At 40.2% G+C, this 12127-nt stretch overlaps 1 protein-coding gene across 1 annotated transcript in view; it reads left to right on the top strand.

Annotated features, from left to right (window-relative positions):
• Window positions 1-12127, top strand: part of LOC126188093 (prefoldin subunit 6) — a 44665-nt gene that overhangs the window by 5405 nt on the left and 27133 nt on the right. The window contains exon 2 of the mRNA XM_049929555.1: window positions 7060-7130. Coding sequence (XP_049785512.1) covers window positions 7060-7130 — 71 coding nt within the window. The remainder of the gene's footprint in view (window positions 1-7059; window positions 7131-12127) is intronic.

The following is a 12127-nucleotide window of genomic DNA, read 5'->3' as shown; positions in this document are numbered from 1 at the left end:
GTGCTGTACGTGCTTCTTCACATTTCCACTTCGCTATCACATTGGAAACAAGTGACACTCAATCACCTGACCACATTCGACGTCTTTGAGTTCCGCGGAGCACTCCATTCTGCTCTCTCACAATGTCTAATGACTACTGAGATTGCTAATAAGGAGTACATCTACATCTACATCCATACTCCGCAAGCCACCTGACGGTGTGTGGCGGAGGGATGTATGTCCTACCTGGCAGTGGGTGGCAGCACAAGCACATAATATGAAAAACGTATGTTTTTGAGGGTGTCCAGATACTTTTGATCACACAGTGTATATAATACATTATGTCATTTTATTAATTCCTTTAACTCCTTACAGGGAGCATAGGGCTGCAACAAAGGATCGCCATCTTGTTCTGACTTCTGCTAGTATTTTCACTTCTTCCCATCCTATTCCTTGCTGTTGAGCTTCTGCTTCAACTGATCATCTCCATGTCATTTTGGGCCTGCCTGGTGTCCATATTCCTGGCGGGATCCAATGAAGTGCTTCCTTCGCAATATGTGTTGATTTGATCACCTAAGTGTATGTCCTAGCCATCTCCAGTTCTTGCTTCTTATTTGCAGCTCAGTTGGCTTCTGGGTGGTTCTTTCCCAGAATGTTTCGTTAGAAATGACATTTGACCACCGTATCCCCAGGATGTTCCTCGGACATCTGTTGTTGAATGTCTGCAGCTTACGGATTAGCTGCTTTGTCACTTTCCATGTTTCACATCCATAAAGAAGCATAGATTTTACATTACTTTCAAATATCTGCAATTTGATCATCAATGTTATTTCCTTTTATCTCCAGATAGAGCAGAGAGTTGTAAAAGTGCCTTTGGCTTTGTTAATGCACCTGTTAATGTCCTCTGTTGCACCACTATATGGTGTGATCATGCTTCCAAGGTAGCAAAACTTACCTACCCTTTTGATTATCTGGATTCCAAGCTTAAGCTCTGCAGTATCGTTATCATTTGCCCACGTCTTTTAGATTTAATATTCAAACAAGCTTTCTTCACCACAGATTTCAGATCTTCTAGTTTCTCTTTCATGTAATTGAGGCTGTTGTGTAGAAGGCATAGGTCATCTGCAAAATCTAGATCTTCTAGATGTGTTCCATTGCTCCATTTTATTCCTCTCACTTATTCGTTGCTTGCCGCTATTACAAAATTCAGTACTATGTTAAATAGTATCGGTGAGAGCATGCAGCCTTATTTAACTCCTGTTTTCAGTGCTATTTGATCTAAAAGCAGACCTTGATGTTGAACCTGGCACGTGTAGTTGTCATACATGCACTTGACAATAGAAATTATTTTCTTGGGAATTCCAAAAGTTTGCAGTGAGTTCCATATTTTTGTTCTAATTATACTGTTGAAGGTCTTTCCAAAGTCTACAAACAGCATGTAAAGCGGTGACTGGTATTCATATGAATGTTCAGCTATTATTCTGAACGTGTTTATCTGATCAGTGGATATCATATGATATATCATACATAAATGTGATAAATGCAAGCAGGTTCACTGTGTGAAACTTCCTGGCAGATTAAGACTATGTGCTGGACCGATACTCGAACTTGGGACATTTGCCTTTCGCGGGCAAGTGCTCTACCAACTGAGATACCCAAGCACGACTCATGCCCCATCCTCACAGCTTTACTTCTGTCAGTATCTTGTCTCCTACCTTTCAAACTTTACAGAAGCTCTCCTGTGAACCTTGCAGAACTAGCAAAACTCACTGTGTAACTTTTAGCTCGTACTATTGTAGCAGCAAGTTACTGACATCTGGCAGCTCACTTGATGTGTCGTGAAACAACAGAGAAAGTTGTAAATTTCACAGCGTTCTTTGTCATTACCAATATTTGTCTTTACTCAAAGATAGGACCAAAAGCAATTTCTACAAAGTCTTAAAGAGATTAACAGTAGTACCTGAAAGATGTCGGATTCCTGGTTACACATGTATTCTACATGTTCATACTGCCAAGGCACTAGATAATGGGGTGCAGTTCAAGATTGAATTAAAGCAGTTTGTGTTTGGCAGCTCATGCTGCAATAAAGTCTCTTCACAGAAGCACTTAAATTTGATGTTTTAGGTTACTTAATAATTAGAATTAGCTCTGCAATACAATAGTCTATTGTCATCTTAAGTCACTTTCAAGTTTTACACTTGAATAAAATGTACATTCCTGATGTGCTTCCATGTCCCAGAGATCACTCTCTGTGGGATCCAAGGAGTGCGACTGATGTAATGTGAAACAGCCTTTATGCAGGATTATGGTTCTCACAATCCTGTGTCAAGCATTATGTCATGATCTGGACAAAAATCATACAACATATGCAGTGAAATAATCCATCGAGCAATAATTAACTAAACTTTGAATTATGAATGAAACAGTTGTAAATGTATCCCAAAACTAGAACAAATAAAATGGTTGTGAAAAAAAAAAAAACAAAATCCTATCTACTTACTGTCAGTTTTTGTAGTTATTCCACTTACTCTTTCAGCATTTTGATTTAATTATAAAGTCCACAGAAAAAGTTTATTTTAGTGTCTGCAGAAGACATGACAAAACTGCTATTTGACATGGTCAGCAGTACTTCAAGCTTACTGTGACTCAGTAACAACCATGGAACAGAATCCTGTGAGTGGGGCTAGTTCACTGTGTGAATTGAACCACAGGAAGCGGACTGCCCGTGCCCATGGAGACACGCACACAACTGTAATGCAGAACACGATTGGCATGGACGGCTAACATCTGAGCTTACAAAAACTCTCTGCATGAGCGCTAGGCTAGGTCTGTGCAGCAGCACTGGCCCATTCTGCTTACTGTCACTTGCAAGTAAACACTGACATCAGTGGATCAGCCCATATGATGCAATGCATGCCCCCACCATGTTAGGCTCCTACAGTACTTTGCTGTTCATAAATAACTTTCATGTTTGTCTCTTCTGCTTTCAGAAGATTTGAGTTTCAAGCATTGCTTCCAGCGAATTCACTTATTCACAGCCGGCCATTGTGGCCGAGTGGCTCTAAGCGCTTCAGTCTGGAACCGCGCGACCGCTACGGTCGCAGGTTCGAATCCTGCCTCGTGCATGGATGTGTGTGATGTCCTTAAGTTAGTTGGGTTTAAGTAGTTCTGAGTTTAGGGAACTGATGACCTCAGATGCTAAGTCCCATAGTGCTCAGAGCCATTTGAACTTATTCACACTCGCTTGTCATTATGCAAATGCTCGCAGGGCTGTGGTCTCTATCATCTGTTTATGTTCACTTGCTCCTCAGACCGTGGTAATGATGCTAAGTCTTAATTGTTTGTGGCTTGAGAGAGACTTTTCTTAAGATATAACTTTTCCATGGCTCAACTTTATTTATATAGTAACAATTACTTTTGGTACTGAAGTGAAGTGTCTTCATCAAGTGCTCAAGCTTGTTGACACCAGACACATGTCTTCATTGCATTATTTGGCATGTATAGGAGTGTAATCGCATAGGTTAGTACCCTCACAGGTCAGTGACTGCAAAAATTGGATAAAATTATGAAAAATTTCCAAAACAGGCTCTTGCAGTTCTTCTTCTGCTTTGTTGCACTCAGTGTGCTATAGGATATTTAGATGAGAAAACAATTCGGATCACTCTGTACTCATTCTAACAGCTATAACAGCAATAAATATTTTAATTATCCTGCTGGATACTTGGATATATTGAAGTTATTTAGATAGCTGATGTAGTAGCCAACGGAGCTCCTGATGGACATAGAATATGCTGTTGCTCTGATCTCCATCACTGTACTGTTGTTGAAACAAGAATTCATGTTTGTAAGAGGAATATTGGACCGATGTGAGGCACAAGCTACAGTCACTGTAATCATTCATGTTGCTGTAGCATCCACATCAACGCCATGTGGTTGAAATAGAATCCTTTGGACTAAACCGTGCTACATTTAGGTCTTAGAACCAAGACTCACAGCTTTATTGTGTGATGAGGGGTGCACCAACAAATTTAGGACTTTCAACGTACTCGTCAGAACATATTTGAAATTAATACTCTACCTGTGCTGATCCACTTTCAGTTTTAGATGACAATGAAAAATGTATAAGATGTTTTTTCCCAGGTTTTATGCTATACCAAGTCTTGTTAGAATCTCATTCTCAGTATTTTGAGTACACGTTGCTTCATTGTGGTTTCCAATGAAATGACAATTGGCTACATAAATCTGATACATTATTGTATTACAAAACCGGAGTTTCCAGGATGAAAATAACAAACAAAACGTACAACAAAATGCACATAGCAGAAGACAGCCTTCAATCATTTAGTGGATTAAGAAGGAAACCATGAGTATAGTTTCTTCTCGGAAAGGCTTACTATTGGTATCGGGGAGAGTATACTTTTTGTAAGGATCCACAATTACAAAAGGAGTCAAGAAAGCGCAACTATGTCAGCATAGATTTGCTAACAGTTACTTGACATCAAAACTTTAGAGAGCTATAGTGGGCAGTATACTAGAAGGTGTAATGTATGAACGTAAATCATATTGTCTTTTGTAAATAGAACAGTATTAACAAGATATATTGAAATCTTAATTAGATTAACTAATTGGTTAATTGGTTAACGTGCCCAGATAGCTGAGTGCTTCTGGGACACAGGGAGCTGTGCCAGCCCTGGATTGAATTGCATTGTGGGTTAGTGGTGGAGCCAGTGTGCCAGACAGCATGGATGTGGTTTTTAGGTGGATTCCCACATTCACCTAAGTAAATACTAGGCAGGTTCGCCGTATAATTACACTAGACGCAGGCAGAAGTGGTACAGGGGATATTCCCCGAAGGAGTGCTTACAGTAGCTTTAAGATATCTTTGTGAGTGGAGTAATGATAGCCTATATGCAGGTATGGTTGGTTCTGCATGAAACAAAAGTATCATACCAGTCCCGATCCGGAGTTGGCCGGATTAAGATTACCGGACAAGCAGGTGCAGGCAGGTAGTTTAACTGATTGGGTAACTTTGAGATATAAGGTACTACTATTTTGAACCTTTACTTTTGTTTCTCCATTTAAGTGTCTCAAATTATTTTCCCATGGCTTTCTTTAAACCATGCAAAAAAAAAAAATGCTGAGATGGTTTTTCCTGCCTTAAATTTGTCCATACCAAAAGTGTGCTCCATCTATAATAACCATAATGTAAACAAACTATTAATTCTTGTCTGTTTCCCGTGTATGGGTGGCAAAGAGACATCTGATATGCACTTGAATCTTGTCATATTTTATTGACGTGAAAGGGAGAGCCTCTCCCAGTTACTCACTCATTAGCCCAAAGATTGCGACCACCTGCGAAATAGTGTGTTGACCCATCTTTGGAATGCAATACAGCAGTGATCATTAGTGGCAAGGATTCGACAAGTCCTTGGTAGGTTTCTGGAGGTATGTCACAGTGCATGTCTATGCGCCAGTAAATTACAGAAATTGGGGGCTGGTGGTTTGTGGGTGCAGAGCTGGCACACTATAGCATCCCATGTGTGTTCCATCAGATAAGGATCAGGTGAATATGGTGGCAAAGACATGAATGTGATTTCACTATCATGTCCCTCAAACCACTGTAACATAATTCTAGCCTTGTGACAAGGACTGTTATTCTGTTGAAATATGCCACTGCTGTCAGAAAAGGCATCAGCTCATGAAGCGACACAGGTGGTCCCCACTAATGTTCATGAAGTCCACAGCTGTCATGGTGCCTTTGATTATTACCACAGGTCTCTCATAGCATATTACTCCCCCCCCCCTCACCCCCCTTGTCCTGCATCCATGGCATGGAATACGTTGCAAGCAGCTCTTTGCTTGTATGATGACGTACATATACACAACCACTAACCCGTTGTAAAAAGAAATGCGATTCATTCAATCAGGTGGCATGTTTCTAAGATCCACAGTTCCGTCTTGATCCCAAGCCCACTGCAAGTGTGACTGGTGGTGTCATTGGGTCAACATGGGAACATGGAGGGGTCATTTGCTGCAGAGCCTCGTGTTCAACAATGTATGAGGAAAGATGTGCTCTGAAACACTGGTGCATACACTAGCAGTGTGCTGTCTCTTCAGATCAGCCACAGATCTCTCTCTCTCTCTCTCTCTCTCTCTCTCTCTCTCTCTCTCTCTCCCCCCCCCCCTCCCCCTCCCCCCCCTTCCCAGTCCCCCTCCCCCACTCTCCCGGATGTGCATATGTGACCCATGTCGTAATAAACAGTGACATACTGTTGCCTCTGATAGTGTATAATGTGTTACACTGGTCCACTAGAACCAAGGAGGATGTAGATCTGTCCTGCAATGCCACTTGGATGAGGTGTTGATCTTCTTGGGGGGTGGCCTGGATGGTGTGACCTGACCCACCTCATCATGTTCTGTGGCCTTCCGTGAACCATTCTGCACACACCCATTGCCCTGCCGAAAAACTTCGTCCCACATGAGCAGCAATTTCCTGGATGTATTCATCGCATTATCTCGTGCCAATGATGTGTCCTCTTTCAGACTCACTGATCCAATGGTACAGTTTGTGCCTATGTCGAGGCATCCAGCTTGTCTGTTCAAGTCACACTGATCCATTAAGTTCAGTTTATAGCAACAATGAGAGCCACAGGCACATTTTAGTGGCATGTGGTGTTGCGCCACAATATCGATGTTGACCTCCAAATGCTAATCATTTCTGCAGAACATACTGATGATGTTCATGTCTTGTAAATATGAACATTCTGTCTTTAGTCGTTCAAGGTGTTCTGTTTTTTTTTCTGAGCATGAGTGTATAGATTATGAGCTTACTGTTGAACATAGAAGGAAAAGGTCCAGTGAATCAAATACACAGTGAATAGTAATACTTTTGCAGTGTCATACATTGATAGGAAGTAAAAAATTAAAATATAAGGAGTAAAATTACAAACTGATTCTAAAATTTTTAACAAACTTGTTGATCTGTTTCTCCTGTTAATCACATCTCGTATTTTTATTCTTGTCTGTTATGATGTTTACTTTAATCTATAGCCACTTATCAGATTATTTTTATTTTCACAGATTTTCATAAAGCAGTTAGTCAGCGGAGTCAGCTAGAGGGCCAGTTGAATGAAAATACAGCTGTGAAAACAGTAAGAAGCCTATATGTTATAGTGAAGTATTTGTATTGTTACTTGATTTTGTTTTTACTCTTGTTATTTGTATGTTTGTTTATTTTTTTAAAAAGAAAAAGCCTGTTTTAGTAATCGTTAGTTAAGTTAATTCCCTGTTTGGTCGTGGAATTTTTACTGATATTTGCCCTCTTACATTGCTTTGTGTTTGTGATAACAAAAGGGCTCAGCAGAGTTAGTATTCCTGATTCCCCCTTTCCACCCTCCTATTATGTACTAACAAAGAGCACATCAGGACCCATTAATCACAAATTTTGATGAGTTGTAGTTATGTTGTAGAGGAACCTGTCCTTGGGTACCTGGCTAGCTGCATTTTGCACGATGGTCACTAGTTTTTAAGCAAATCAGTGTTTAAGTTTTATGTGTACCTCCTACACCTGTAATATTACTTGTGTTGAAACCAAGCGAGTGTAGCATGGCGGCTAAGATTCAGTGCTACACGCTATTTCACTGTAGAGAATATAATTAAATAGTATGTCATGCAAAATTATTCAAAAATTATCCCATCCAATAGTACTCTACTTTTGCCAAATCTGTGTGTTTTCATGAAAAAGAAATTCAAATGCTCCCAACTTGTTAAGACTAATAGAGAAATTGCTTTTAGGGAATATTCCATAAAAATACCTTATTTAATTCTGCATTAATGTATGCACCTGCTTTCAGGGGAATGGTCAAATACATGTGGCTCACATTGAAGTTGATCGAAGAAAGAACAATTTTTTTGATTTTAAACAAAGTGCTTTTCTGGTATTGGTTCTGAAAAATCCATTTGCCTACAAGGCAGCAGCTTTCATTAAACATGCATAGTGCTCCTTGAACTGTTTCTGTTGTTTCTAAGACAAATACTGTGCCATCCAGAGTTCTGTTCTCACGCAGCAACTGATAAAAATTAAGGGTATTCTGTAATTAATTCTGTAACAAAGTGAATACACATTTGAAGCAAATTTACTGTAATGATTGATTTATTAATGAAATTACTATGGCAAAAATGACAATTTTTGAATAATTTTGCGTGTCATATACTATTTGATAATATTCTATACGATGAAATTGAAAAAGAAAGAAGAGGGCATGGATTGGATTTGAACTCGTACCACCAGCATGATAGCCATGTGCAGTGTGATACACTTGCTAAGTTACTAAAGTTACAGGTATAGATGGTGCGCATTAAACTTCAACTTGATTTTCTGGGAAACTTGGGGCTGCTAACTAGGTTCTCAGGACAGGTCCTTCTGCAGTATACCTAAGACTCATCAAAATCCTTAATTAACAGGTGTCAAGTCTCCTTTTAAGTGGATTAGTTCTCAAGCTGAAGATAGGTGGTGCACCATCTCCAATAGACCTGGTGAATCACAATAATGTTCAGACAAGCTTTTAAGTTAGCTCTTGTTTTGCTTAATTAACTGATCAAAAACAAACATGGATAAAATTTGCTCCTTTTTTGTGTGTGAATTTCATTTAAAAATGTGTCCTACTGATGACTTGTACAAAAATGTGTCAAAACATGCTGGCAGCATGTTTGTTCTTTTCTCTAGCTTCATATTAGCATACATTTTAAAGCAGATTATGTGAAGGCTATCATATCAGATCAGACTGATATTTATACTGCAACATGTACTTCATCTGCCATGGTGTAGCAGTTAGTCACCGACTAGCAATGTGCAGGTCATCAGTTTGATTTCTGCTTTCTGCAGTTATTTTTGATTTGATGTTTCCGATTTCTTTAGAGGAAATATTTTAATTCGTTAGAACATCCTGTGTATGTGTGAATAAGAGCACTTTCTGCTGTGGCAAGTTATTAAACCATATGTGTACTTCATGTATGCTCAGTAAACGAACTTTCAGTTGAAGTTTTAGTTGTGGTTGGTGACCCTGCTGGTATAATGGTATTATAGCCAAAATTCTATATGAAAACCAACTTGTATATCTTGCACATAATGAAGGACATAGCAGATGATGTCATCAGGCACTTCTTTTGAAAAAAATGCCGAGATGGCTGAGGACATAATGTGGTGCCAGCACATCAGTACTATGCACCAGAGAAGACTACGCTGAAAGACATGTGACAGACTTTCAAATGTCATACTGATGGCAGTCATGGAAGACCATCTGGACCTAATACTGCTAATGCCATAAATACTCATAGGAGTGATAAGAGGGTTTTAATGTCTGTTAATGTAACCTAGCCACAAGGTAGTATCACCAATTCAAGAAATGATTTGTCAGTCCTTGCCGCCAATCTGTATAAGGCAGACCAATGTGGAGGAATGGAGTGGGAAATTTAATTAGTCATTTAACTAGAATTTAACCGTAACATTATGGTTTTATGGGACATATTGCAGGCATCCCAAGCAGTCATATATTGCAGGGAATTGGAGTTCTAGATTGATGAAGATACTCCAACAAGTTTACACAAGAACTATTGCTCCAGTTGATTGTCTGCTATTGAGAGCACACTTATCTCATCATCAGTGAGGTTAATTCTAGGCATTAGTGCAGCTGCTCAGTTTAACTGTGAAGCTCAAGTCGGATACAAAGTATCAACCTTGCAAAAAAAAAAAAGAAGAAAGGTATACCAAGGATGATGGAAAATGTCACAAGTGCACAACCCCACAAGCAGAACTCTGTGACAGCTACAACTCACTACTAAGGGTTTTTGTTTTGTCTCTGTGTGGATTCATTATCAATACTGGCAATCATTCCCTTTCCGTTAGCATTTGTGTAGTATGTCTCCAACAGAATTAAATGAGGAAGATGCTGTAAGATGATGGTATTCAGCTATCGGAAAGTCATTGCTTATTACATACGGTCTCTGTGAAAAAGAAAGATGATATAAGGTGGACAAACTCTCAGAACTTAGATACCTACCTGAATGGTGGTGATTATGTTTTCTTGAAGACATTTGAAGAACATCTAAGCTGTTTGACAGTGATGCTAAAGTGTCTCCATGATACAGATCTGGATACAAAAAATGGATTGCCCAAGAAATAAGTCTTGGGACACCTAGTTAATTGAAATGGAGTCTGGCCTGAACCAGAAAAAGTAAGAGCCACAACAGGTCTTTCCAAATCGTAGGTACTTTAGTGATGGGACAGGCTTCCTTCAGCTGCACTCCTGCTACAGGTACTTCATAAAGAATTTCAGTTCCAAAGTACAGATGCTGCAAAAGCTGCAAACACACACCAAAAGTTCTTGGAGTGATAACAAGAAAGATTTTTCTGTATCCCAGAGGACACAATAACATCTTCACAGGTCCTAGCACTTTTTGATAAGAATTGCGAGATTGAGTTTTGACATGAATGCTAGGAGTCGGTGCAGTTTTAATGTAAATTCAGGAAGACACTGAAAGGGTGATTTGTTATACCTCCTGAGTACCTTCCACTCTGTAATTGAGAAAATGTGCCTTGCAGTCGTTCGAGTAGTAAGTTTGTTCCAATCCTGTTTATACAACAGACCATTCATTGTTGGAACCCACAGTCATTTTTAATGCTGGCTGATGGGAGAATCCATAAGGATGGTTGACAAGATGGGTATGAAGCTTACATGAGGATGCAGACTTCCTTTTGTGGAATCTGTTGGAAGAAAATTATAGTACTGGTAACATTCCAGACTGACAAACATGGTGGCTGAACATAGGGAGCATCAACATTACGGAAGATACATAGGGGCCATCAAGAAGAAAGCTTTCAAAGGAGAATTCAGACTAATAGATGGGACAATGTATAAATGGATTTATGATCCAGTGGGATGGAAATTGTTGCTCTCAATCTCAACTCAGTTAAAGCCAGCCATACTAAAGGATTTTCATGATGCTCGGATATCAGTCGTGTGGATTTTTTGAAGACAATTGATAGAATCAGAAGTAAGTACCACAGGCCAAGTCTCTACTTACCTGACATCATGTTAGCCATTGTAAGGGATACCAGAATTGAAGCATGTGCCTCAGTTACCCCAGGGTACCTGGTACCAATGCATCCTGCAATTACTTCATTTCTCGAGTTTAGGATTGACCTCTTTGGGTGGTCTCTCAAGTCAGTAGATAGGGATAAATGGATAATTGGGTGCACACACTCTCTTACATGGTTACCTGGCACCAAAGGTATACTGACTAACTCTGGAAATCATCAGCGTTCTTGTGGAAGACATAAATTTGAAGCAAAGAACATCATATGTAATGATGTCAAAGTGTTCATCATTAGTCGTACCGGAAGTAATTTCATGATGCAACGTCATCTCAGGAGAGATTCCTACCACTCCCAGAGAAATGGCCTTATGGAGGTTTTAATAAGACATTGGCAAATACTGTCAATATATGTTGATGTCAAACAGAGAAGCTGGGATATGGTATGTTAGTTGTCACATTCCCCCCAGGGGGCCCACAGCTCTTTCATGAGTATGTGTGGTTTGCAGGGGGTCCCCAAGCTGTTGCAGCCTTTCTTCTTTTCCGGGCTGCTTTACCTTCCTCCTCCTCTGTCCTTATTCCTTTCTCTTTACCCTTCCTTTCCATATCTTGGTGTTCTTCATGTCAGCCTGGCTATCCTCCCGCCTTTGCTTCATCTTGCGGTTTTGGTTGGTTTGCTTTTCCTCCTCCTTTTTGGTTTTTCTTTCTTTGTTCCCCCTCAGGAGACTGACCTTCATCACTAAATCTGCCTCGGTAGTGTGAGCCAGATGAGGAAGAACTCTGTCCCTAGAATCTTTGGTACGGGTTCCTCTCTCCCCCTCCTCCTCCTCTCAATCTCCCTTTTCCCCCTTCCCCTCACTCCTCACCATAGCCCTTTTGCCTCACCAGCTCGGTAGCCAGTCTCTGTGGTGGTGCTGTTATGTGCCCATCTGGCTGAACCCCCTGACACCTGTCACCCCAGTACCATCCACTCTGAACAGGGTCTCACCTCGTGAGCACCACCCAGCCACAGCAATGGCACTCTGGCAGGACAGTCGTTGCCTGGAGTTCTGATTCC

This window comes from Schistocerca cancellata, chromosome 1, assembly GCF_023864275.1.
Source record: "Schistocerca cancellata isolate TAMUIC-IGC-003103 chromosome 1, iqSchCanc2.1, whole genome shotgun sequence".
Taxonomy (NCBI): Eukaryota; Metazoa; Arthropoda; class Insecta; order Orthoptera; family Acrididae; genus Schistocerca; species Schistocerca cancellata.
The sequence above is the reverse complement of the archived record's forward strand: the minus strand, read 5'-3'. Positions and strand labels throughout refer to the sequence as shown.